The sequence below is a fragment of the Metopolophium dirhodum genome, chromosome 1 (genome assembly GCF_019925205.1).
Source record: "Metopolophium dirhodum isolate CAU chromosome 1, ASM1992520v1, whole genome shotgun sequence".
In the NCBI taxonomy this organism is placed as follows: Eukaryota; Metazoa; Arthropoda; class Insecta; order Hemiptera; family Aphididae; genus Metopolophium; species Metopolophium dirhodum.
In genome coordinates, this window is record NC_083560.1 from 13,982,940 (window position 1) to 14,008,943 (window position 26,004).

The following is a 26,004-nucleotide window of genomic DNA, read 5'->3' on the forward strand; positions in this document are numbered from 1 at the left end:
CATTGTTGTGATGCTAAAATAAGTTATTGGATATTAATATAATACGGTTTAAAAACCGATGCGTTTGACCACTATAACACTATTCGTCAAAAACGTATACGTTTTTACCAAGGTGTATCAACACACCGTGGTTTTTACCCGTCCTTCGTAAACGGATGGGTACCTATAGTATCGATGGTGTGGCTCGACTCGTTTATTCGTAGCCGTGAATACGTCACGTAAGACATAGACGAAACGCGTTTACAAGTCTGAGTAGAACTCGCTCAATTTTGCTTCTATAGAGTAAAAGTACCTATTATGAAAATGAATTTTTAGCAATATTACTGGTAGCAAGACGGTACCTGTTGTTTTTTTTCCAGTCCCCATCGATATATATATATAATATGATCCCACATTGTCGAACCCCGTAAAACGCCGGGTCTGGGGCGTGCACCCCGCTCGACACGCCCTCGGGCCGGCACCGCTGTTAGATACGAATGAACACATTAATATATTACTGTAATATAAACTATTTGGTGGGCGGGAGTATTGATCGATGCAAGCCTGTGATACGTCAGATATTGTTATGTGTTAAGCAACCGGCAGAAGGGACGACCACCACTACAACCATCACCGATGGGCGGCTTATAAAAAAGCTCGCGAAGGGTGTCTCGCTACCACTTTGCGATCCGTGTACCGACTACTTACAGTTCACCGGCTTACCCGTTTTCCCGTCTCGTTTCTCTCGCTCATCCAAATATTTTAATATTTTGCCGATCATTTTTTCGACTTCAGTCGATTTTCTTCTCGATTTTCTCTTGCATATTTTACAAAGGCAACGCAATAATGAAGATATTTACTGTAGCAGTGATTATGATGATCGTCGCAACTGTAACTGTTCCCAATGAGGCAACCGACGCTAGACTCGACGTGGATTATATGGAAGGTAAGTACCGGCATGAATTTTCTCATCTCGTTACTCGTTAAATTGAACTTCTAATATGACTCAGCTTATTACAATTAATATATTTTAATAACGATTTTTTTAAATTTTTTGGATTTTGGATAAATATTATTTTCATTTTAAGTATAACTTTATACTATTCATTATTATTATTATTTCGCCATTTATCAGCAACCAACCTTTTGTAGATCACGGACCCCTAATAAAAGATTTTTAGAAATCGCGGACCCCCTTACTTTTTTTTTTCAAATATCATTTTTCAAAACATCTCATGTTATTATAACTGAAATTATAACAATTTCATATTACAAATTATATACATAAATATAACAAAACACACACATTTATAATTTTTTTGTTGCACTTAATTTTAAAAAGGTATAATTGAGTATGATTGATCATCTACACTTAGTGGCAGTAAATATACGACTGCACAATACAGTGCTGTACACCTGTAAATTTCGTATGAATTAGAAAAACTGATAAATAAAAATTAATAATACAATTATTTTGTGTAGTATCTACACCTATTATCTAACACTTTAATACTTAATTATATCTCGTCTTTGGCGTGATAAAAATAAAAAAGGTCTATCTCATATATAATAATATTATATTTTTATTATTATATATTATTATTTACATATATATATATATAAGAATAAAAAATGTTCCTTATTATTTACGTAGTTATGTTTTACGGCTCCCACAGACCCACGACATGAGTATTTTGGACCCCCAGGGGGCTGCAGACCATAAGTTAAGAACCGCTGAATTATTTTCTTACTATTACCCAATTATAATAATACAAATAATAATAATATTATAATAATTATTATTACGCTGTTTACTAATTATAAATACAAAACCTATTTGATTTGATATCTGTGTTATAGAGTTTCCAACTATTCATAGCAGATGTCCGCCAAATGTAACTGCAGATTTTGATGTGATCTTCAATGGTGAGGATTCGTCAACGGTTAAAGGTTGTGCCTCACTCGAATTTAGATCTCGTCATAACTCTAACGAAATGAAAATGTTCAGCTTGAAGTTTGGCCGTTTGAATAACGGTGTTTGTGTGTCAGGTACGTTGATCAATTTATTATTTTTTTAAACTAAAATATATTGCACTGTTTCTGCGACTCCAAGAAAGCTATTCCAATATAACATACATCTATTCTGAATATAGCACGTGCACATTAAATATAGTGTTAACTATTTGATTTACAATTCATATTGCCCAGGCAGGATCATGTATTTTTTTCCAAAATGTACTTTATTTATAATATAGGTAAATAGGTATATGTCACTATGTTATACACAAAATGTGCCTATAACACAATAATGCTTGATGGTTCCACTTTTTATAACTTTTTTACTAAAAAAAAAAAATACTATTATAATCACACAAATTTAAATGTACCTATTTATTTCTAGCCATTTTAGTTAAAAATTGAAATTATTTATGTTGAATTAGAAAAAAATAATACCTACATAAAATTAAAGAAAAAAAAATATTTATATATTAAGAGTCATACCTGCACTTGCGGGTGTGACGCCCTCTTAAGAATCTTTCTCTTAGAATTTCATTTTAAATGATAAAGAATTGAAAGACCTACCAACAAATAAGCATAAAAAGTTTTTTGCCTCTAATAATTTATACCTATCTCGTCTGTGGCCTTCGTGTCACCACCCCCCTCACCAACTCCCATCACACACAAACACAATCTGACTACACGACCCTACTGAACACAATAATATGATAAATTGTCTGATGATTCATTAAGGGATAAGACGTAAGACCTCCGCTCATCACTATATGAATTATAATGTAGAAATACGATTTAAAAATATGGCATACCACTTTCATCGAGCTTACGCGTTATTATTATTCTATCGTTAGGCGACTATGCAGATGTGGACCAGTTGATGTTTTCTTGTACACCACAATCTGCCATGCCGCCACTAGAATTCGACAATGGAAAAGTGTACATACTCAACGGCCTTGTCCTCAAACCAGCGGGCAAAATCCAGACCAGATGTGTCGTAAGTATATTGTGCCTACAAATATATTAGGTTTTCCGACCAGTACATCTGAAAACATATTTGCATTTATTATAAAATGAACTGAGAATAGATGATTCCATTTTTTTAATTCCATATTGTCATAATTAATTTAGTTAACGATATGTTTTCAGGTTTCTCATTACTAGGTATACTTTGTCTCAAATAATTGAAACAATCTAAACATTGGTGTCTTGTAACATAATTGCTAAAGAATTAGAATTATGTGGTGTTACAGAATAAGTAGTCTCCTGAGCTTACACCCTTATTTGAGACAGAGTATAGTTTTATATAGCTTCATCGAGATTTAATGAAAATTAAATATTTTAACTAATTTAATTACAGTTTACTCATAAATAATAAATTATATTAATATAACAGTAAATTTCATTAGACACTTAAAACCATTTGTATGACAATATGTTATAAAAATGATTATCAATATATACACATACGAACGATATAGGCTAAACGGTTACCTTGTACGGTGTTTAAAATGCATAACGCGGATACTTTGTATGGTCAGCCGTATTTTAGATTTCAGAACAAGGACACTACGTACTATTATACACATAATATATATATATTTAATGTAAATGTATATAACGTATATATACAATATATATGATTTATGTATAATATACTACATAACAGTACAATGTGTGCGCGTTCTGAAATTAAAATTTTTTCCTGACTGTATTATTTGTCCACGTTTTGCACTTTTAATGCTTGACCGTACAAAATGATCTAGAACCACGATGTAATTTTTAGATGCAGATGACAAAAATAGAGCTTTTTACCACCAATACGTGCTTCCCTATAATTTGAACTTTCTCATATAGTATTTTGTTTACATTGATTAATTTATTTTTTATTTATATTGTCCTTGCATACATAAAAGTTGTACAAGATGACGAACTCCGTGATGGACATGATGGCAGTTAGTGGTACCACATCGTGCGAAGGCTTATCACGCATGATGTTTTATTCAAAGGCAACGCCCCTCAAAGGATCAATGTTGTTGCGGTTGAACAAACCCAGAGACAATCTACGACATAAGCGCTCCACATCAGAAGATAAAAATTCAACACAACTGAACTTTTCAGGGTCTAGATATTACTGGGTAACAGGTTGATGGATTATACGTTTTTACATAACAATTTATTGCTCTGGTTCTAATTTTTTAAATAATAACTTTCAAAATAAACACTAATAAACTAACGAAAACATTTTAATTTTCCATAAAATTAGTGACCATGGGCATTTTGCTTTTAAATTTGATTATCATTTTCACACATTGTATTTTATAAAGTACTTAATAAAGACATTTTCACGCTTAGTATTTGAAGTTATCAATTTATTTTAAAATTAAATTAAAAATATATTTTTATTTGTATGTGAGTTCTATATAAAATGGAAGTTGCACCGATTTTGACTTTTTTAATGTAAACTCCGATGTTACTTTTTTACTAGGTATACCAAAAACATAAATATACATCCCACCATTTTTTTTTTTACTTGTAGATTCTTACATCATTATATAATATATTATATATTATAAATTACTGCATATATAATACAATAATTTTAAAAATCATAGAATAACCAACAATGATAATTAGTTTGTGGAAGTCTAATTAATATTATATAAATTAAATAAGAGATTCAAGAGTTGACGTGTAGGAATACTTAGAACAATTGTAAACTGTGGATTTTAACATCTGTGGAGTTAACAAATTTTTTTCATAGATAATAAACAATTCTTTATTATCTATGGTGTTTCGGGTGAAAGATACGTACCGGTGGAATTGGCATATATAAATCCAACTCTAAAATCGACTACTCATAAATCTGTAGAATTTACAATTGCTGAGTATTTACGTATGTGCAGAATCAAAACTAATTTGTAAAAGGTCAACCCGTCAAACGAGTAAATATCGAAACCAGCTGTCAGTACTTATAATATAATAAATTATATTAAAACTCTCATTTTTGTGACTAAGGTATACGGTCATGTAAGGTCGCTATTCTCTCAAACAACTGATCACGATAACGAGTATTTGAATAGAAGGTCAGTACTACGCGATGTGTCTTGCTTCCTTTTTTAAGTGTAATTGGCCACAAACGTCTCGACTAAAACTTGAACACTACTTTAAGTCAGAAACCATTTTATTGATGAAAGTATAAATCTATCATACAATAAAATACGTCGGGGTTCTACTGTTGTAACAAATCAAATTTAAAATTTATCAAATAAATAAATAGAAGGTAGAATCAATTAGGCACTTATAGAATTTAAATTAAATACATTTACATGAAAAAAAGATAAATTAAAAAGCGTGAAAATAGCGAGCAGTATTCATATCATGAGGTAAGCAATCTACCTGCGGTGGATTATTGCGGATTTCGCGAGGTGCGTACTACGTAAGTATATCACTTCCAACTCTATAATGTTTCAAAGTTATACCAAGTTTGTCATTTTTACTTAATCCTAATTCCGATGATATGAACAACTATTTGAGGTGCCAACTATTTGAGGCCGTTTATAGAAATCTCATCAATCGACATTTAAGATATTTTTAACGATACCTATACTAAAAATAAATAAGTTTAAAATTGTCTTCTTCTGAATATTCTATAACCGTTGAATAAATTCAATTTTTTTTTATTAGGTACGACTTTCTAATAAATTATAGTTTATGGTACAATAGTCAGTGTATATTGTATTTGTGTTTGATAGATGTACGTTTATTATTACGTCATATTAAAACTTTTATAAATTACTTCTCTGGTAATAACAAATAGCGCACCCGCGGAAAATTTCTAATTATAGTTTATAATATGATATTAGTTTTAACTATTTTATCATAAAATATAATCATTATCATTTTCATAAAAGTAATAAAATACAGGCAAGTCAGGTTTTTTTATTTTATTTTTATATAATTGGATAGTAATTAATGTGTATAACTGTAGATAGTGGTAATTTTGCCGTACCTATATTTAATTGTTTCAAATCGCAGTGTCTGTCGTCTGACAAAGTGCATATACAGTTCCGTCGGTGAAAATAATAAGAGCCGCGCGCCATGCGCCGTGCTAGGTGCAAAAAAAATAGTAAAACAATTTAAAACGATTTATTTTAATTGCGTTGTTATAGATGTAGGTATCGTTACAAATTATTTTTTCATAAAATAAAATCATTATCATTTTCATATAAGTTATAATATATAGAAAGGTACATAAAGGTTAGTTTTATATCGGTTTGTTGTGTTTTTGAAAATAGGTTCGAGGTCATAACAAAATGAAAAAATCAAAATTAAGTGGTGCGCAGTAAAAACTAATGTACTAACCATGAATAAAACGTTTAAAAAACTCTGCTCTGAGGTGGAGGATATTTTTAGAAGATCTTTACCGAAAAAACTTCATGCAACCCTGAAATATAGGTAATATAGGTACCATTTCATCATAATATTTTGTGGGCATTTCCGACCCCACACCACCGTAGCCCGTAGTCCGTAAAATAAAGTTTTAAATAAATGTTTATATTATATTTTTAAATCGACTGCGTAGTATTTCGATAGTCTAATATTTATTATTATATTGTTATACCTTGAACGTTTTACTGATGTGTAGGCCTGTTGGTCGTCGTTTAGGAATGCATATAGAAGGATGCCAGCAGGGAAGAACCGTTCTATACGTATTACCGGGTCATAATAATATAATATTATATTATATAGGTTGTATATTACAACATATTATAGGTTGTATATAGCCTGTAGTAATTACAGTTATATTTAGGTCCTAGGATTTTGTTTTAATTCATTTACAATTTAAAGTAGTTTAAACAATATTTTTTTATCTTTAGTAAAAATGTTATTATATTTTAAGAGAGACAGTTGAATTTTAAGGGAAAAGTTATCGTCCGGTGCGTTGTAAGCCACCGCCGACTCACCGGTGTGAAAATTTAACACGGCCGCCGAAAACTAGTTCACTCTACGGTGTCAGCGAGAAGCATACTTTTGCCATGCGCGAATTGACGGTGTCATTTACATATTATTATATTGTTCTTATTTATTGTTTTTTTGCCGTGTGCAAATCGACGGTGTGATTTATATATTATATTGTAATTATCTATTATTGTTTTTTGCCGTGCGCATCACCGGTGTGGTTCAAATTATTACTTTTTTTTTTGCCATGGCACAAATCGCCATATTATTATTAATTTTGTGTTGTTGTGTCTGTCAACTTTTATTTATATATTATAACGCAGGACACACACAGTTTGAAATAAATATTTTTCATGATTTCATCGAAGAAGTAAAAGTTGTTTAAGTTTATTGTCGACTGCAGGTCGGTCGCACCACGTAAGACTGCACGGTACTCACTAGTCTCTGTAAATAATGGCAATGCAATTGATGCTGTAGATCAAATGAGTGCTAGAGATAAATTCAAAATTCAAACATTTTATGTTATAACTGACAAAGTGGCCGAGCATACTAAGGCGTCGGTTTCGACGCACACCGTCACCGGTTCAAACCTCGGTCTCGGGCGGCACTTCTTTTCGGGCAGTTACGGTGTCTGGAGAGAGAGGCTGCTTTCCCCCACCCGGTCATGGCAGATACCTGCAGGTAACCACTTGAAAATTTTGCCAAACTAAAACACACGTGTTTACAAAAACCCACAGTACCCTCCCCATAGTTCAAAACCACCCAATGGCCTAAGTTGTCACGAGGTAATTAATAAAAAAAATAATACACTGTTCTTTTTTGTTACAATTATATCTTTTGTGCGGGCCGGGAGCGTACAATAATAATACATCAACTTAGGGCCTTTACACCACTAACACCTAAGTCGTAGAAATATGGAGGACAAGCTGAGTGTGTAATGGCTTAATAGCTCGAACAGTAGTGGTCGGGATCGCCTAGCAATTTTATTACTGTCGGCGACGCAACTACTTAATGTAGTGCGTGTTGTGTAATTATGTATATCTGTGTATTATGTGTATGTGTGTGGGTGTTTGCGCCGCTACCGATCCTACGAGTATGGCGGTTGTCGGCAACGACTCGCGATTGTGTTGGGCACAGGAGCGGGAAGGGTTAGCCAAGAATATATAATAGTAAATAATAAATAAACTCCAATTGCGAGTACAAATGCGCTAGGCACTTAATATTATAATAATAACCATAATTGGCGATTATGCCGCAAAAACAATAGACTATAAATCACGGGCGCCTCTAATAATTATACGAATAATAACATAAGTGACGACTACTATGCCGCGCTTCAACATAATATAAAAGAAAAACAGACTTGTCTATGCTGACTGCCGAACCTCTCCGATTATGTCGTTGACGTTGATACTGGTCCGGAAAGTGTCCGTCACTGGAAACGGCGACAGCGATTGCTCCGAAGATAACGCCACAAAGCCAAGGGGGTCTATTGACTAATGGCACCGGCTGAACCCGCACAAAAGTCGCGGTACAAAGCACACGGCGGTGGCGCGAACAGCCCGGCGCTGAACGGCCGCGGAGGGGGTAAGCTACCTCGTGAACTTCGGCATCCGAAGTTTGAGGACGTATGCCGAAATAACGGTGGCACGAAAACGCGTCTGTGTTCGAACAGTGGGTGTGTATACAAAAATAATAAAAAATTGAAACACGGTTTCTGGTAAGTAAGTTGCTGTATAATTCACAAATTTAAATAATAGCAGTACAAAATATATAATAAAACTCTCCGTAGACCAAATGTATAAAAGATATTATAATAATAACAAATCACAGCCCTTATGGCAACTGGGATAAATTATAACATTGAATGGCCTTTCTGTCCAAAATAAAAATTGTAATACCTTTATAATAATAATATATTGGTACACGCTGATATTGCCGCATCAACGTACGGTGAAAGACAAAAATCACGGCGGCCGTGTTAAAATATTATTCGGCAGCCGACGAGGCGGCGTACGATAACGCTCTGGCTTTATCTACATATGATTATATATTCCGCAAGACAAATTCAACGATAATAATAACAATAATAAAACAATATGAAATAGTGATATGTGAGTGTCTGTATGACCTGCAGCTGTTCCCCCGTGACCGATATCCTATATGCTTATATATAAATTCTTATGTTGCGGCGGCAACAGTATTATACCTATTAAATAAATATGCAAAATGGTATAAAATAAATTGTTATTTTTATGGTTTTCGACAATATAATTGTATATAATATTTGGAGTAAAATTAATTGTATTTAAGATCTGTTAAAATTGTTATCATGTAACTAAAAAGTTCTAAAAGTTTAGAAAATTTGATTTTATGCTGTAAATGTTTTTTGTTTTTAAAGGATTAACACTAAGATTTGACACTTCCTCTTCCAAACAGAAGGTTTCTTAACCATTTAAACACTGGACACTGTAGGGCCATATTGCGTGTATGCACTTAAGTCTAATTGTACTGTGCCTAGGGCCTACGACAGTGTTAATCCGGGCCTGATTGCAGCGGTGGCGGTAAATTGCTGCAGGTCACATTTCACCGCTCACCGCGGCGGTAAAGCCAAGACAATAGAATTTAACACCACTGCTGCAGTGTGTGGGGGGGACCATTACAAGGAACGTAAATATAATAGTCACAGCAGTTGTATAAATAAAAACGAATATAAAATAAATCAATGAAAATGTATAGGTATACAACACGAAATAGTTCGCGATGCGGAACAGGATAGTGAAAGGCGGAAGCAACCCATACAGCAAATGTTTGACTAAAAATAATATAATATTATTCGTGATTATAATATTATCATTTCAAAATGCTGTCTAGGAAGTGGTGATAAGCCGCGTTATCGTCACACTGCGTATGGTGTATAGTTTGTTATCGCTCGTCTATAATTCGTTTCACGTTCACGTGTTATTCTGTATCTGTATTCGCTTTTTTTTACTGACCAGCCGCCGAGTGCTGAACACGTGACCGCGCCGGCGTCTCTCGTCAACGCCGACACCGCAACAACGTAAATCGGGCGACGAATTCCACCGACACCGCCCCCGACGCCCCCGCCATCAGATCTATGTTCCAACAACCACGCGGTTCCTCGCTCGTACGTGTTCATCTGCCGCCGACCACGCCCAGTATTATGTTTTCATAAGGTGCCACAATCCACAACAACAACAGCAACAATAATAATATATTTTATACGCGTCGCCGTACATAGGACAAACGGAATTACAACGTAAAAAATTATTTATTTTTTCGATAATAATACAGTTTTTTTTAGTATGGTCAAACGAAAACATGTTTTAGATTTTTTGACAATATATCACCACAGATTATAAAAAACATATTAATTAATAACTAATAATAAAATCTCTGTGATATTACTGTAGGGACGAACTGAAGGTGAGTCATGGTTGGGGGGGGGGGTGTTACACCCCCCACTCAGCAGTATTTGATTTTCAGTCGGCAAAATGGAATTTATTTTCACCTGAATTAAACCAATTTTTTTAAGACGAGAAAAGAAAAACTAAATAAATTGTTTAAATGTTAATATTGTTTTAACTTAATATTTTCGTAATGGGGTATGGAGTGGATTCGCAAAAGTTCATCGAAACTGCGAGAATCGGCAGTCGGCACAAGATGAAAACCTAATGAACGGCTCATAACATAACACGCATACTTCTAACGATATAGGTACCTAATAATATTATATCATGCATATAATATACAGTAGAAAATCGATAAACAGTCTATTTCTTTCATCCATCATCGCATTTAACTAGTATAATATTATGGTCTAATAGCGTGTGGCGACGGTTGAGGCGAGCGATTATAATATTATATTATAATAGTATTATACGTTATCCAGTGAGGGTACCTTTACATTTTTTTGGGAAAAAAACGTATAATCGCGTTTTAAACAAACACTCAACAGACGAAGATTACCGATTATCTTGTATCGTATACAATTATTATTGAGATTATTTTATATTTATATAGGTTATGATAGAAGAAGACGATTCTTACAATGTAGATAATGATTTGGCAACAATAATAATAAGTGATGAATTATAATTATTACCTATTTCATATTATGTTTGTTGATGTTATTTCATTCTGATATAAATTAAAAATAATAAGTTAGGTGTTTTCAAGTTTCAACTTCAAATGTAATTGAAACATAAGGTAATAAAGAAATTATAAATGTATAGCATATTGTAACTAAAAATAACTTAATAGTTAACAAAAATTTTGAATTTCAAATTCTAATCGGCAATTTTGAAGAATACACCCCCCTATGATTTTTTTTGAGATCGTCGCTGGATATTAGTATAAACTATACGTAATATATTATACCTACGTATGCTGCACGTCGTGGGGATATATAGTATTATATTATAGTAAGTACAATATTATATGCTGTATATTATATAATAATATAATAAAGTATATATTATATCTCTGACTATATATGATCTATAGGCAAAAATCTCCAGTGAAAAAATAAATCAATTATTACCACACTATACCTGCTTATGTAGGTATACTTAAATATGCGAACAATACGCGTCGCTTGTACTTATACGAAAACGATTTTGATTAAATTGTTGGCCAATGAATGACGTCTTACAGTCTTCCTAGTTAGGTAGGTATATGCCTATACTTATTACTTATATATTATATGTGATTTAAATTTGAAACGTTATTCAGTCGCGTACATTTGTAAATAATAATTTTATACATTTTAATCATACCTGTTTATATTTGTATATAATATATATATATGTTTACACGAATATATTATATATGGAGTAGGTATAGGTAATTCATAGAACAGCTCAGAACTTAAATATAGCTGCAGAAGTATATATTATTTCATATTTGGTTGGTGCCTATACCTACTTGGTAAATTGCTGAATCTACGTTTCAGCGCGGTATTCAACAAGACATTCACAAATAATATTTAAAAATCTGGTGTATTGTTAATGTTTGATAAAAAGATTAATTAAAAAGTATATATTTTTTTAAGAAACTAAACTTAAAAATTTTACCATTTGATGCATACAATAAATGTGGTTCATATTTTGTATGATACGTGTGTAAGACGGAGACAACACATGTGGGTGTGACGTCATCTTAATGTTTTATTGATTATAATTTTAAGGCGTGTCTATCATATTATATTACTGTTGAATACAAATCGTTTATAATAATTATGGTTAAAATTTATTAACAAATTTGAATTTATAAAAAAAGTATAAAACAAGTTTTATCAGTGCCATAGTAAAAATTTAAGAAAAATATACATGAGAACAATTTATATAAAAAACCACGAAACAACATTGTTTACCTAACTATGCTGTAGACAGTTATAATAATAGTAGTTATTACTATAGTGTACAATTTGGAAGGACACTGGTGTGGGGTAGGTACTTATATTTTATTACCGCAGTGCCCGAAACACCGATTACATATATAATATTAGGTACATTACGACACGCATTATGCCATAATAATAGAATGAAAAATAAACAATGCAGTGTATACATATTTTACACCTTATGTGTATACAAGGTGTTCAAAAACTTTGGAAACGGACTAATATGGTATAATAATTAATAATGAAGTGATTGAATATTTGACTTGATAAACATACAGCATTGTTATCTGTTATATTAGTCCATAATATGTAGGTATCAATATATACAGACTGCAATTTAAGTTTCCAAACATTTTGAACACATAATTGTATATTATATTATGCACGTATTGTGTATACAGTATACACACATACATTGTACAATATACAGTATATGTATACGATAAATTCCCTATAATATATGCATTAATATAAGTAAGTACGTATGTAGCTACCAAAGAACATAATATATAAAAAAAAAACAAATGTTAAAATCAAATATGTATGAACATGATTACGTTTATGATTAGCAATCATTATTTTCATTTTCAATTTATTCTGAACATATTTTTAGGAGTTTTCCTATTAAAATTAAAATGATCTCTTCATAAAAAACCAAATGCGCTCGGTCCCTTTCTAGGTCGATACACCAGTTTCGATAGATTATTAGCAGGTTTGAAAGACTAATTATTGAGCTAAATAACAGCCTAGTATATTTAATTTATTCAATAACACTTATAACATTATTTTTTATGAAATATTAACGGCAATATTGCATGTATAATCTATACACGTAAATATTAAAATATATATAATTACAACTAAATAAATCACTTTTGTATAATATTATTCTATATTACACTATTACAGTATATTTTTAGTGTGTAAATAACAATTATTCATAATATATAAATAAATAGCTTTTTTTCAGATTTAATAAAGCTAAATTTAAGTAGGTACTTGTAACATATATTTCTGTAGTCAACACATTCCAAAATCGGTCATTTACCACCCTCGGCCAAGACGCTATAAATTATATTATATTCTGTGTAAGTAAACGACCCGAAGATAATTGTCTGTTATACAAGTGTACCTATCCTTTTGTATATATTTTAAATGTATAGGTCAGTACGATGAAAATACGAAATCGTATTTACGATCTGCAGGGCGTCGGCATCGGCGGGTATCTATACATAATATATATAAATAGTGAGAGACATGGCATTGTGGTGATATATGTTTATTGCACCGTATCGTATACAATAATATTATTTATATTATACAAATACACCGACGGGGGTGCGGCTATATATGCCCATATAATATATTATATTATATTATAACTATTCGAACCATCACGTCGATTTATATTGTAGCGAGATGACGAAACTGGCAAGAAACTAAGAGAATTCCACAATACAATTTTTGTGTGGTCGTTAGGGGGTGGTTGCAGGGTCACTTAACCTCGATTCTTTTTCAATAGCTGAACACGCATATACGTGCTGAAACCACGTCTTAAAATACAGTGTATATATATATTCATTATATATATAGTATAATATGTACAGCAGACAATATCATAATATGCACATCGATAAATACTACCATACGTATAGCAACGTTAAATAATAATCGTACAACATTTTCACGAAGACCTTTCTTTTTGTCCGTCGGGTATCGACAAGCTCGGTTCTGTACTTACTATCTGCCGATTTCGTGGTCGCCAGGTATATACCTATAGACTAGGTACCTATGTATGTCTATGACACGATTTAAGATAGTATTGTTGCCCAACGCCCCATTAGAAAAATGTTATCACACGGCATACGATTTCAATCCAAAACGCACGTAATACGTGACTGTTTCTGCATATACCACTCATATCGGTTAAAATGAAAACTAATACAAATTGTTACGTTTCACTTATGTAAAATAAATAATATATAATGATCGAAATATATTGTAAATTATAAAATAGTTTACTAGAAATGCTAGCACCGGGAAAAAGATTTTTCTGAATTCAAATTATTATACCGCTTGGGTGTGATATCAGTTAAAATGTAATAATTATTTTGTAATTAAAATTTTATAAAATGTTCAACTTTTGTAGCTAAAGATTTAAAATTTAAAATAAGGTTCCACGTAAATAGGTTATATATAAATTACTTTATTCACAATAATATCATCAAATATACTTGGTAATATCATAGGCTGACTGACCGTTTTCGCTCAGAATCGTTTTTCTTATACAATGATATTATATCATTGAATTCAAATTTAACACCATCCATTACAGTGACCCACTTGAAACCTACTGTAAAGCAGAGCGACATCCACTTACCCACCTTTTTTTTCTACAAATATCAATAAAATTTTATTTGTAGGGTAAAAAAGCTTGAAAATTTAATACAAGGCTCCTACTATATTGTTACAATGACATTTGAAAAATATTAAAAATTCTTAGTCACAGTTTTTATTTATAAGCATTTAAAGTTCAAATATTGACAAAATACGAGTATAAGATGTAATACAAGATTATCCATAAGTTTATCTAACATTTGATATTCACTCGATTTCTCGTGTAACGATTTTCTTATTTTGTTGTAATTAAAAAACGTATGACTGTAGATACTTGGAAATTTCACTGAATGTTTATATTAGCATTTTCTATACACGATAATATTTTGAAGATAATTTGACACTTTTTAAGCTTTTTACGGACATTGTCAATTGTAAATTTGTTTAGTTTTTTTTTCTATAAATATCAATAAAATCTTATTTGTTGCATAGAAAAGCGTGAACATTTTATGCAAGGCTCCTCATATATTGTTACATTATTTGGAAACCATTTTTTAGGAACTACGAACTAGGCACCTAATTTTTTTTTTGTCAAAATCTTGATCAATACATATCTCTGTTAGGCATTTATTATAGCATTTATAGCATTTAGTTTGATGTATGCAGGTAGGGACGGTAATGCATACTAGCCAAGCACGTTCGTTCACATTCCTTTTATATTATCGAATGCTCTCGGGGGTGGTTAAAATATCCTCCGACGTTTGAGTTGAATTATATCGTCCGCGCGAACACTGAGATTCGTACGTATTGTGTATAATGATATATATTATATTAAACCAGCCAGATTGACTGTTTAAATTTTTTTTATTGTTCAAAAAGTAGAGTAACCACATAGTTTGCGTGCTTTTGTATTTTTATCAAGATATTAGGATTATAATACAAATCGGGATTTATATAAAATGATAATGACCGATAAGTGATATAAATTATTTTGATTATTGAATACAACATTTCGTTGACTATTACGTCAATGCAGTAATATGTGGTTACTGGTTAATATAGTTTAAAATACAGTCACAATAATATAATAGAAACGCGTTTTCGTGAAAATCTCGTCATAAAATTAAACGTTGCTATAAGTGTGGTAGTATTGATCGAGGTGTGTATAATATAATATTATCTATTGTTCCATATTATACTATGTATATTGTATAATATAATATATTTATACACACACACACACACACACACACACACACACACATACACCACACACCGTATTTTTAGACGTAATTTCAGCTTGTATAATATGCATGTACTGCAGGTATCGAAAACGAAACAAGGCAAACCGACCCTGCTCACTAACGACGACACAAATACGATTTCGTACTATACACATTTTTTAAAATAGGTTATACCGCATAAGACAACTGAACAGACAATATTATCTTCGGGTCGTTTACTTACACAGAATATAATATAATATAATATAATGATATATGACATCTGGTTCATGGCATGAACGAGGTTGGTAAATGGTGGAAAGCGTTGTATTATACATTTTTTTTATATTGTATACCTATATGTAGTATAACCTGCCGATGCCGATTTCACCGCGACTTATATAATATTATGTATAAGAATTATATTTGTATAATATTATTTTGTACTATGTAGTTATTCTTAGATTGCTTGCATGAAATAAATGATTTTACGAAACCAATAGACCTTTTAAATAAATAGATTTTAAAATAATTATATTATATACCTAACCTAATCCACCACAACACTACACCAGCGGGAAACAACATTATTCAACACAATGCGCTTTTCGATAGACATACTATATAATATACTTAAATATACTATATACATAGCACATAATATATATTCGCTGTATGCGAGTGGATCCCTAAGACGTCCATGAATTATTGGAACGCTGCGTGACGATTGTCCTTGCTGCACGTGTGCAATAACTGTGGCCGATACACACCGAAACTGTCTTACTACCACTAGCAAAGGGGCTGTTCGAAGAATTTGGGGTAGGAAAAAAGAAAAAAAAAGGAGACGCGACATAATCTTTATAGTGATCAAGACTATATGCGGTGGAGGGTAGGTAGGTGTGTAGCGAGGCGTCATTAAAATTTATCTGGCCGGCATCGGTTTCTAAGAATTAAGACACATATATAGACTTTTATTCTTCTCCCGGGGTATGTTTATTTTCTCCCGACACGAAAACAAGAAAACAAGAACACAGTTCTCACGACTGGTGTACTTGACCAATATTTTGTGCAGGTGGTTACTTGCCATAAATTATATACATTATATGCAAGAAAACTATGTAATTTACTTTATTGTATCATTAATCGTAGAGTAACTACATGATTTATGATATAGACTATTAGGTAACAGTTGACAGTTGTTGTGGACGGGTATTTTTACGGCACTGCCTATTTCATATTTTGTTGTTTTTAATTTGTAAATCAATGTTATTAGTTACTATTTATCTCGATTAAAAATTAAATTATTTTATTCGCATAGGTACCCAATATTACACATTTCCTGTAAAATATTATTTTGTAGTTATGACTTTTGTTTTTAAGTCCATTTTCAATTTCCAATTTTCAAATTTAAAAACCTTAAAAATACGCCCACGAAAATTATACGCCTGGGGATTATCCCCGATTCCCCCCCCCCACACCTTGACCTTGATCCGGCCCTGGGTAAACCTACTTACGTTTGTTTATTAAATATATTCAAAATCAGTTAATGTGATAAAATTAAAATTAATATTTGATTTTTATTTAATTAATATCACACATTTTCATTTATTGTCTATTTTATTTTCATAATATTATGAAGTATAATATAATATTTCGATTATTATTTTTTTAGGCCACTCACCATTAACAAATGAATATACCTACTATTGTGTAAAGTTTAATAATATAATCCTCCATTCAGATTTCACAATAGAACTATTATTATTAATTATATTACAATACGCTGTTAATCTGCCCTAAAAATCAGTCAATTTTTCTGTTTGGGACGCTTAGGGATGCAAAATTTTTTACAGAACCGTCGACCAATGTTTGGTAAGTACTTTCATAATAAAACAACGTAGTATCGTACCTAAGCGGAATAATGTCACTACAACTGCAGGCACCGTATAGCTTAATATTATTATTCCTCCACAAATTCGTGAATTTACGATTACCTAATTACTATCTATAAACTCAACTGTCGTAAGTACCTTTATATTTTGAAGAAAACACATAGAACATCGTGTTTGACCATCATCGCGAGTTTGTTAACCGTTTAAAACGTGATTTAATCGAGTTTAAAACAAAAGAAGTAATTTATTATGCACATTTATTAATTTGTAAGGACACTTTTTAAAAATATAATTTACAAGCATAGAACTTTTAAGAGCTATTATTATTTTTTTCTGATATTATGATTTAAAATTTTTAAACTAAACTATTTTTGTTTAATTTAAATGTTTAAAACATTTTTTAAACAAGAGTTTAAACAAAATATGGCTGGGTAGGTATTTTAAGTACCTACTACTGCAGACGAGTGTAATTCAGTGTTTGCCAGAGCGAACCACAGCGAACACATACGTTGCGACAGCCCGGCACATTTCGAAATATTGAAACATTTTTGCACCAATATTTAGCACGTCATTAGCATGAATTCCCTCGACTGTCGCCGGAATTCGTACGACATTTATTTATGGTTAAAACCCGTTTTAGTGGTTTTGCCGTTGTGCCAACCCAACCCATTATAAACATTTTGTGATTTTTGTAATTATGATACTGCCAATATTAGCATGCCATTAAACGTATGACAACAATTTAAAAAATTACATGATAAGTAAATAATTCAAGGCTTTGCAATTTAGACACTAAAAAATAAATACATTTTTGCATATGTATTCACTAAAAAAATCAATGTCCCCGCAGAATGTATTAATTGGTGACCCCTGTCATAGAATCATATAATATAAACAAATAATGTTCGTTGTATCGTGACCAAATGGATCATTCATTGTTCACAATATAGACACAATAAAATTTAAAGGTACAACATAATATACCTACCTTGATACGTCGAGGAATATCAATACCTAAAACCGTCTATTTTCTATATTTTTGATTTAGTCTATAAAATATTATCCTAGTTGTATCGCGTAGTCACCTAACCTACCTGTGTAATATTTTAATATTGTCCGCTAAAGGCTATAATATATAATAATAGTATAAAATATCCAGACTGACTAACCGTCTCCGCTCAGAATCGTTTATCTTATACAATGATAATATATCATTGAATTCAAGTTTAATACGATGCATTATACATTGATCACTTTTTTACTTACATTTCAGCAGAGCAACAAACAACACTTACCCGCTTTTTAATTTTGTTTTGTACATATTATTATTTAATAATTCAAAACTCAAACATTTTATATCGTCTTATGGATATGGTATATTTATTTACTAAAGAGTTATTGTGTGGTATGGGAATCTTTGCCCCCGCGGCTCAGTTTTCTGAAAATTATCTGGACCCTCCCCATGACAAATTCGTAAATACGCCACTGTTTGTCTTATGACTTGGACGTTTTGTACGTACTGACTATTTTCATTGCGTGTGTGTGTGTGTGTGTGATATATGGTATTCAGTATTTATTATCACATAATATAATATACCTTGCGCATTTGTTTTGTCACTTTGATAGTAGGTACGCTGTGCCTTATCTGATACCTATATTTACTGGCTATTATAATGTTGTATTTTTGTTGACGATATACAGATAATTTATGTTTATATTTAGATTTGTTACAATTATGTTACCGTTGAAAAATGAATGATGAGTGACTGTCATGATTATTTCTGAGTTCTAGCATACAGCGATGTAGATATAAATAATAAAAATAGTAGAAAACACTGGAACAGATGACCATTAACCAGGGCGCGAAGGACAACTTGTTAAAATACAAATTTTGGAACCAGTGCTTGCAAACGCTATAATAACGTTACGATTATACCGTTATATTTGACAAAAACGATTAAAATTTGTAAACGAAATTATAACGGAAAGCGATAGTCAAAAATAATTCCGCAAATCAAAACATAACGAATAAAGATTAACAAAATATATTATATTTCATTACATAAAACATAAAAATAACATAATTTAAAGTATATCATTAAACAAAAAATAGCGTAAAACGAAATCATTTACAATCTTTTATTTAAAAGATCTATTGGTTTCATAGAAACATTTATTTCATGCAAACAATCTAAATATTATCCGTATCCGGGCCATTACTTACAGGCATCGGTTATTATTTTTAAATTTAATGGGTATAAACGCTACTTTGCACGATAACTGCAAAACTTGTAACTGTAACGTTTTAGTTCTAAATAACAATGAATGCAAAACTTGGAAAACGTTTTCATTCTAAATAATCATAAACGCAAAAATTGTGTAACATTTTAATTGTGAATAACATAAAACCTAATTTTTTTCAAATGCATGCCCTGCTTGGAACACATCAACGAGGGGTTAATCATATAACATTATCAGGTGATGGAAGTAGCGACAACGGAAAATACCTCTGTGATAGGCGGGTAGTAAATAAACAGGTTTACGTACAAGCAATAAGTATTAATATTTTTAAAACTACCGCATAGTAGCGGTATATTAAATATAATATTATAATATTCAACTGCGTAGTACGTTTTACCGATTTGTAGGCGTGGTGGGGGGGCAGCGTTGGCATTCCTCCTTATCATAAGCAGGACAGGTATGGACTAGTGTCAGGCCTTCATATAGCTTAGGGATGGGCAACTCAATGCAACCAGAGGGTCAATTTTGAAAGTGCGAAAATCTAGAGTGCCAAAAAACATATAAATCAAAAAAAAAATCTTATTGTAACTATAACGCTATAAATAATATTATATTATTTACATTTAATTGTTCAATAGGTACTAGTAAAGAATTTATATCTTCGTTTTACGATGAACATTTTATCGAAAAATCTTAAAATTTTATAATTTTATAAACTAAATTAAATATAGCACGGGCCAGTGAAAAATTTACCACTCCTGGTATACCTAATGGGTAAAATATTTAGGTATCCCTATAATTATGTATCAGTTATTTATTCGTTGTTAAAAAAATTGTTATTTATGCAACTATGGTTATAGGCTATGATATGGTTAACCATGGTTATTATTTCAGATAATTAAAAAAAGATATAGATTATATAAAAAGATTTTTTTTTAGTTTTGTTATGGGACGGTAAAAAAGTTTGCCCCCTCTCAAAAACTGAAATGACGTTACTGATTCTATGTAGGTACCTATATTAAACGAATTCGATAAAAATTCGATTATAAAAATAAAATATAATACGATAAAAATGATAAATTAATTAAGTAGGTGTGGTCATTAATAATCATATTAAAATCGTACAATGAAAGTCACACATTATTAGTGTAGATTTTTAAGGCGCTACGGTTTTGCCCTTACGATAAAAGTCACTACCTGTACGATTTTACCCAAATGAGGTTGGTAACAACTAGGCACAACAAATGCCGAAATATGAAGGTGGCCCTATGATTGTGGGAAATTCTGAGATTTGCCCTACTTCGATTTTTTCCCGTAACATGTGAATTTTATGTTCTATTTGAATCCACGTAAAAAAAATTTTCAATATCATTAATTTTTTTTGAGTATTGAATGTCCTACGTTAAATGAACCACTCGGTATACAATATAATATATTGAATACAAAGACGTGGTGGGGGGGCAGCGTTGGCATTCCTCCTTATCATAAGCAGGACAGGTATGGACTAGTGTCAGGCCTTCATATAGCTTAGGAAATACGCCACTGTTTGTCTTATGACTTGGACGTTTTGTACGTACTGATTATTTTCATTGCGTGTGTGTGTGTGTGTGTGTGTGTGTGTGTGTGATATATGGTATTCGGTATTTATTATCACATAATATAATATACCTTGCGCATTTGTTTTGTCACTTTGATAGTAGGTACGCTGTGCCTTATCTGATACCTATATTTACTGGCTATTATAATGTTGTATTTTTGTTGACGATATACACATAATTTATGTTTATATTTAGATTTGTTACAATTATGGTACCGTTGAAAAATGAATGATGAGTAAATGTCATGATTATTTCTGAGTTCTAGCATACAGCGATGTAGATATAAATAATAAACATAGTAGGAAACACTGGAACAGATAACCATTATCCAGGGCGCGTAGGACAACTTGATAAAATACAAATTTTGGAACCAGTGCTTGCAAACGCTATAATAACGTTACGATTATACCGTTATATTTGACAAAAACGATTAAAATTTGTAAACGAAATTATAACGGAAAGCGATAGTCAAAAATAACTCCGCAAATCAAAACATTGGTTGTTAAAAATTAAAAATCATAACACAATTACATTTGATGTAAAATCTGTGATGTTGCAAAAAATATATGATTATTATTATAATTAAATCGATTTCCAAAGAGTTATCTACGTTCATACAATAGTGTGCTATCAATTATTTTAATTATAATTGACTAAAGGTTTTTTTTCGCTCAAAAAATATATTAAGTCATATTTACGCTCTACCATGCCATGAAAGACTAAAAGATCTCATGGTTCTTTAGTTTGTAAAATAAGCAGTTAACAACATACATTAAGAAGATCCTGTAGCATAGGCATAATATATTATATAGATTTTTTTTGAGAAGGGATATGAATTATGTAGTTGCCATTAACTCGAGGGGGGGCAAAGCCTCCGTTACTACCCATGTTGTCTTAAATTATAATATTTTATTTTACATCATCCGTATAAAATACGTTACCAAAATTGTACTATTATAACTACATGTTAGTATATTACCTACTTGATATAAAATATTGATGCGTGTTTTAAAATGTAAAAAAAAAACGCTTGTACAATGACATATTATGTACAAAATTATACATTAATATAAAGTCATCAATATGTAATGATACATTATTTTTAAGCCAACGTTGAAAGGGGGCCCACTAAGTGTATGGTGTCCCGGGGCCCAATTGATCCTTAATCCGAACTTTCCGGTGGCGTGCTTGCGTGCAGGGGAGGACAGCCTGCTCGAACGCACGTCGATGCTTTTATATTGTATTTTCGTGTATTCCTTATCGACTGTTTTACTATAACACACATTGATATATAATATAATAATATGTACCTACATGTAGCTCGCCTTGTGTGTCACGTGTACTGCTGGTTCCGGCAGTAACCTCACCACCACATGAAGCTCTGATGTTATTATAATATAATATTATAATAATATCTTCGTTATTATTATTATTATTATTACAATATAGTTATTATTTTGATGATTATCATCGTACACATTTTTTCTCGTTACATAATAATCATATTATGTTATATTATGCTTCGACTGCGGCAAGTCGTTAGTATTGTTATATATTAATGGCTTTTCTCGTGCTTTATTTTCTCTATCGATAAACATGATTTTAAAAGATGGTATAATCATTAGTAATAACGCACATAGAGTTTAGATTTTTCGGTTTGGTTCAATGTCCAACCCTTAAAGCTAAACATATTAAAAAAAAATTTATAAATTGTTCTCTACAAATGTATTATATAATATTATATAATAACTACAAATTTATTGCATAAGATATGTTTTAAAAAAACAATATTTTTCAAAATAAATGCATATTTTTACATTTTATTAAATATTATTGAAATTTATATAAATGTATTACATATCTACATAGCACACTGATCATTTATTAGGAATCATGATTATAAAAGATGGAATAATCATGGAAGTAACCTCACCACCGCATGAAGCTCTTATGTTATCATAATATAATATTATATTTTATATTTTTTCAATATTATAATATTATAATTATATCGTCGTTATTATTATTATTATTATTATTATTACAATATAGTTATTATTTTTATGATTATCATAAAAGATGGTATAATCATTTAGTAATAGTGCACATAGGGATAAGATTTTTGGGTTGGGTTCAGTATCGTTAATGTCCAACCCTTAAAGCCATACAAATTAAATTAAAACTTATAAATTGTTCTCTACTAATGCATTTTATAATATTATATTATAACTACAAATTTATTGCATATCTTATGTCTTAAAAAAAACATATTTTTCAATATAAATGAAATATTTTTACATTTTATTAATTACTATATAAATGTATAAAAGTATTATCTACATAGCCTACTGATCATCCCATGTAAATTTCAAGTCAATCAATTCATTATTTTAGGCTCTAACCTAGAGAGGTTAGGAGAGGTCAGACCATTTTTCTTAAAATTACACAGGTTAAGAGTTGGCCGTCTCGTGTTATATACTGCCGTCATGTCATGAGTATTTTTTTTACTTAGCTCTGGATATTTATGTGTATGTGTGCAGCAAGGACTGGATCTGAACCTAAAAGAACCGGTTCTAGAACCGTAACCATTAAAGTATTAAGGACGGAACCGGAACCGAACCTTTCATTTTAATAAATAAAGTACCGGAACCGTATAAGCTATGTATGATCATAAAAGTTTTCTTATGTTTCTTATACTATTAATTAAACCCGCATTTTGGAAAGGTAGGTATTCAAAATAATTATACTTTTTGGTACCTAAATTATCTACAACCAGTACTGAAATTATTTGGAACTGTTACCTTTATTTTTTTAATCAAAAAACCAGAACCAAACCGTAGTAGTTATTTTATTTTTAGAGAACTAGTACCAAGGGTAAGTAACTAAGTCCTGGGTGTGCGTGGGGGGTCAACTCTCAAAAGCTTGATTAATGTGTAAAGGGTTGAAAATTTTTTTTCCTCTAATCAGCCTACCGACTAGACGTAGGTACAATGTGTATCATGATATACATATATAATGTATATATATGTATGTATTATTGTGAAACGGAAACAGTACAATAATTCCTTATTTCATATTTGTCGCATTAAGTACGTGTTTAAAAATACTTGAACATCGAGCAACTGCGTCTCGATAATATAATAATGAATAAATAATAATTAGAGCTCGGAACTTCATGCATTTGCAGAATATTTATTCTTAGGAATCTGTATATTCAAAATCAAATTCGATACAAATTTATTTCATGATGCATACAATCGATGTACAAAAATGTATATGTTGAATATTTTACTAAATGTTTAGTATTATTTTGCATATTTAAAGACTTTAAGTCGCATATTAATGCAATGTCGTATTTAATATTCAATATAATTTACAACAAACGTATTTCCAATTCAAAACTTACGATTCATTTTTTTATGATAAGTAATGTCTTGTACAATATTTTTTCGAAGAAAAAAGATTTACTTTTTCCAAGATTCTTCAATAAAACTAATGCGTAATACGACGATACTAAGCAGATGTTTTATTAAATAAGGGTCGGAAATACCCATATATGGTACCGGCATTCGAGCATTATGTTATTATATTATGCTTATACCTATCGGCTGTGTAAAATCTTCTAAAACCGTACGAAGCGTAGCACCATTGTTCGTTCCTGAAAATCCGAATCGTTATTATTATTATTAATCGTATACACATTCGACACGCACAATATAGCTGATATATTGTGTATATAATATATATATATATTATAACACCAAATCTTACTTGACCTTTTTGATGTTTTTTTTTTCATTAACATTACACGTGTCTGTATAAGTAATCTGTATAGGACGGCACTCTTGTATGCGTTCCGACAACTCGATAAACGTACTTCACAGTTAAATATTATTTTTATTTTATCATGTTACCGAGAGAATCCAAATAAAAGACTACACGACAAACGAGGATATTCATGCAGCTGCTACGCATCGGAAAAACGTGCTCCGAAATTGAATATTTATAATTCAAGGCTTTGAAATTTATACACTAAAAAATAAATACATTTTTGCATATGTATTCACAAAAAAAATCACTAATATGTACTTTAATGTAATGCACTTATTTTTTTATTAAATTTAAAAATATTATTATGGAAAAAATGCTTTTTTTAATAAAAAATATTGAACAAAACGTTGTTTATCATAACAAATTTACAATTAACACTAGGTTTTGAATAGGATATTTACGCCACTGGGCTCAATAAAATGGTATATTATATAATCACACACAATAAGATAATAACAGTGGTCGTGATTCACGCACAAATTATAAAATAGTATTGTGCATTG

General features: G+C 31.0%; 1 protein-coding gene across 1 annotated transcript; it reads left to right on the plus strand.

The window, feature by feature from the left end:
* Positions 1 to 678: 678 nt before the first annotated feature.
* Positions 679 to 4,340, plus strand: LOC132934292 (uncharacterized). Its single transcript, XM_061000580.1, has 4 exons — positions 679 to 925; positions 1,840 to 2,028; positions 2,847 to 2,989; positions 3,909 to 4,340. Exons 1-4 carry the CDS (start codon positions 826 to 828, stop codon positions 4,140 to 4,142), a joined length of 666 nt encoding a protein of 221 aa, XP_060856563.1. The 5' UTR covers positions 679 to 825; the 3' UTR covers positions 4,143 to 4,340.
* Positions 4,341 to 26,004: the final 21,664 nt, after the last annotated feature.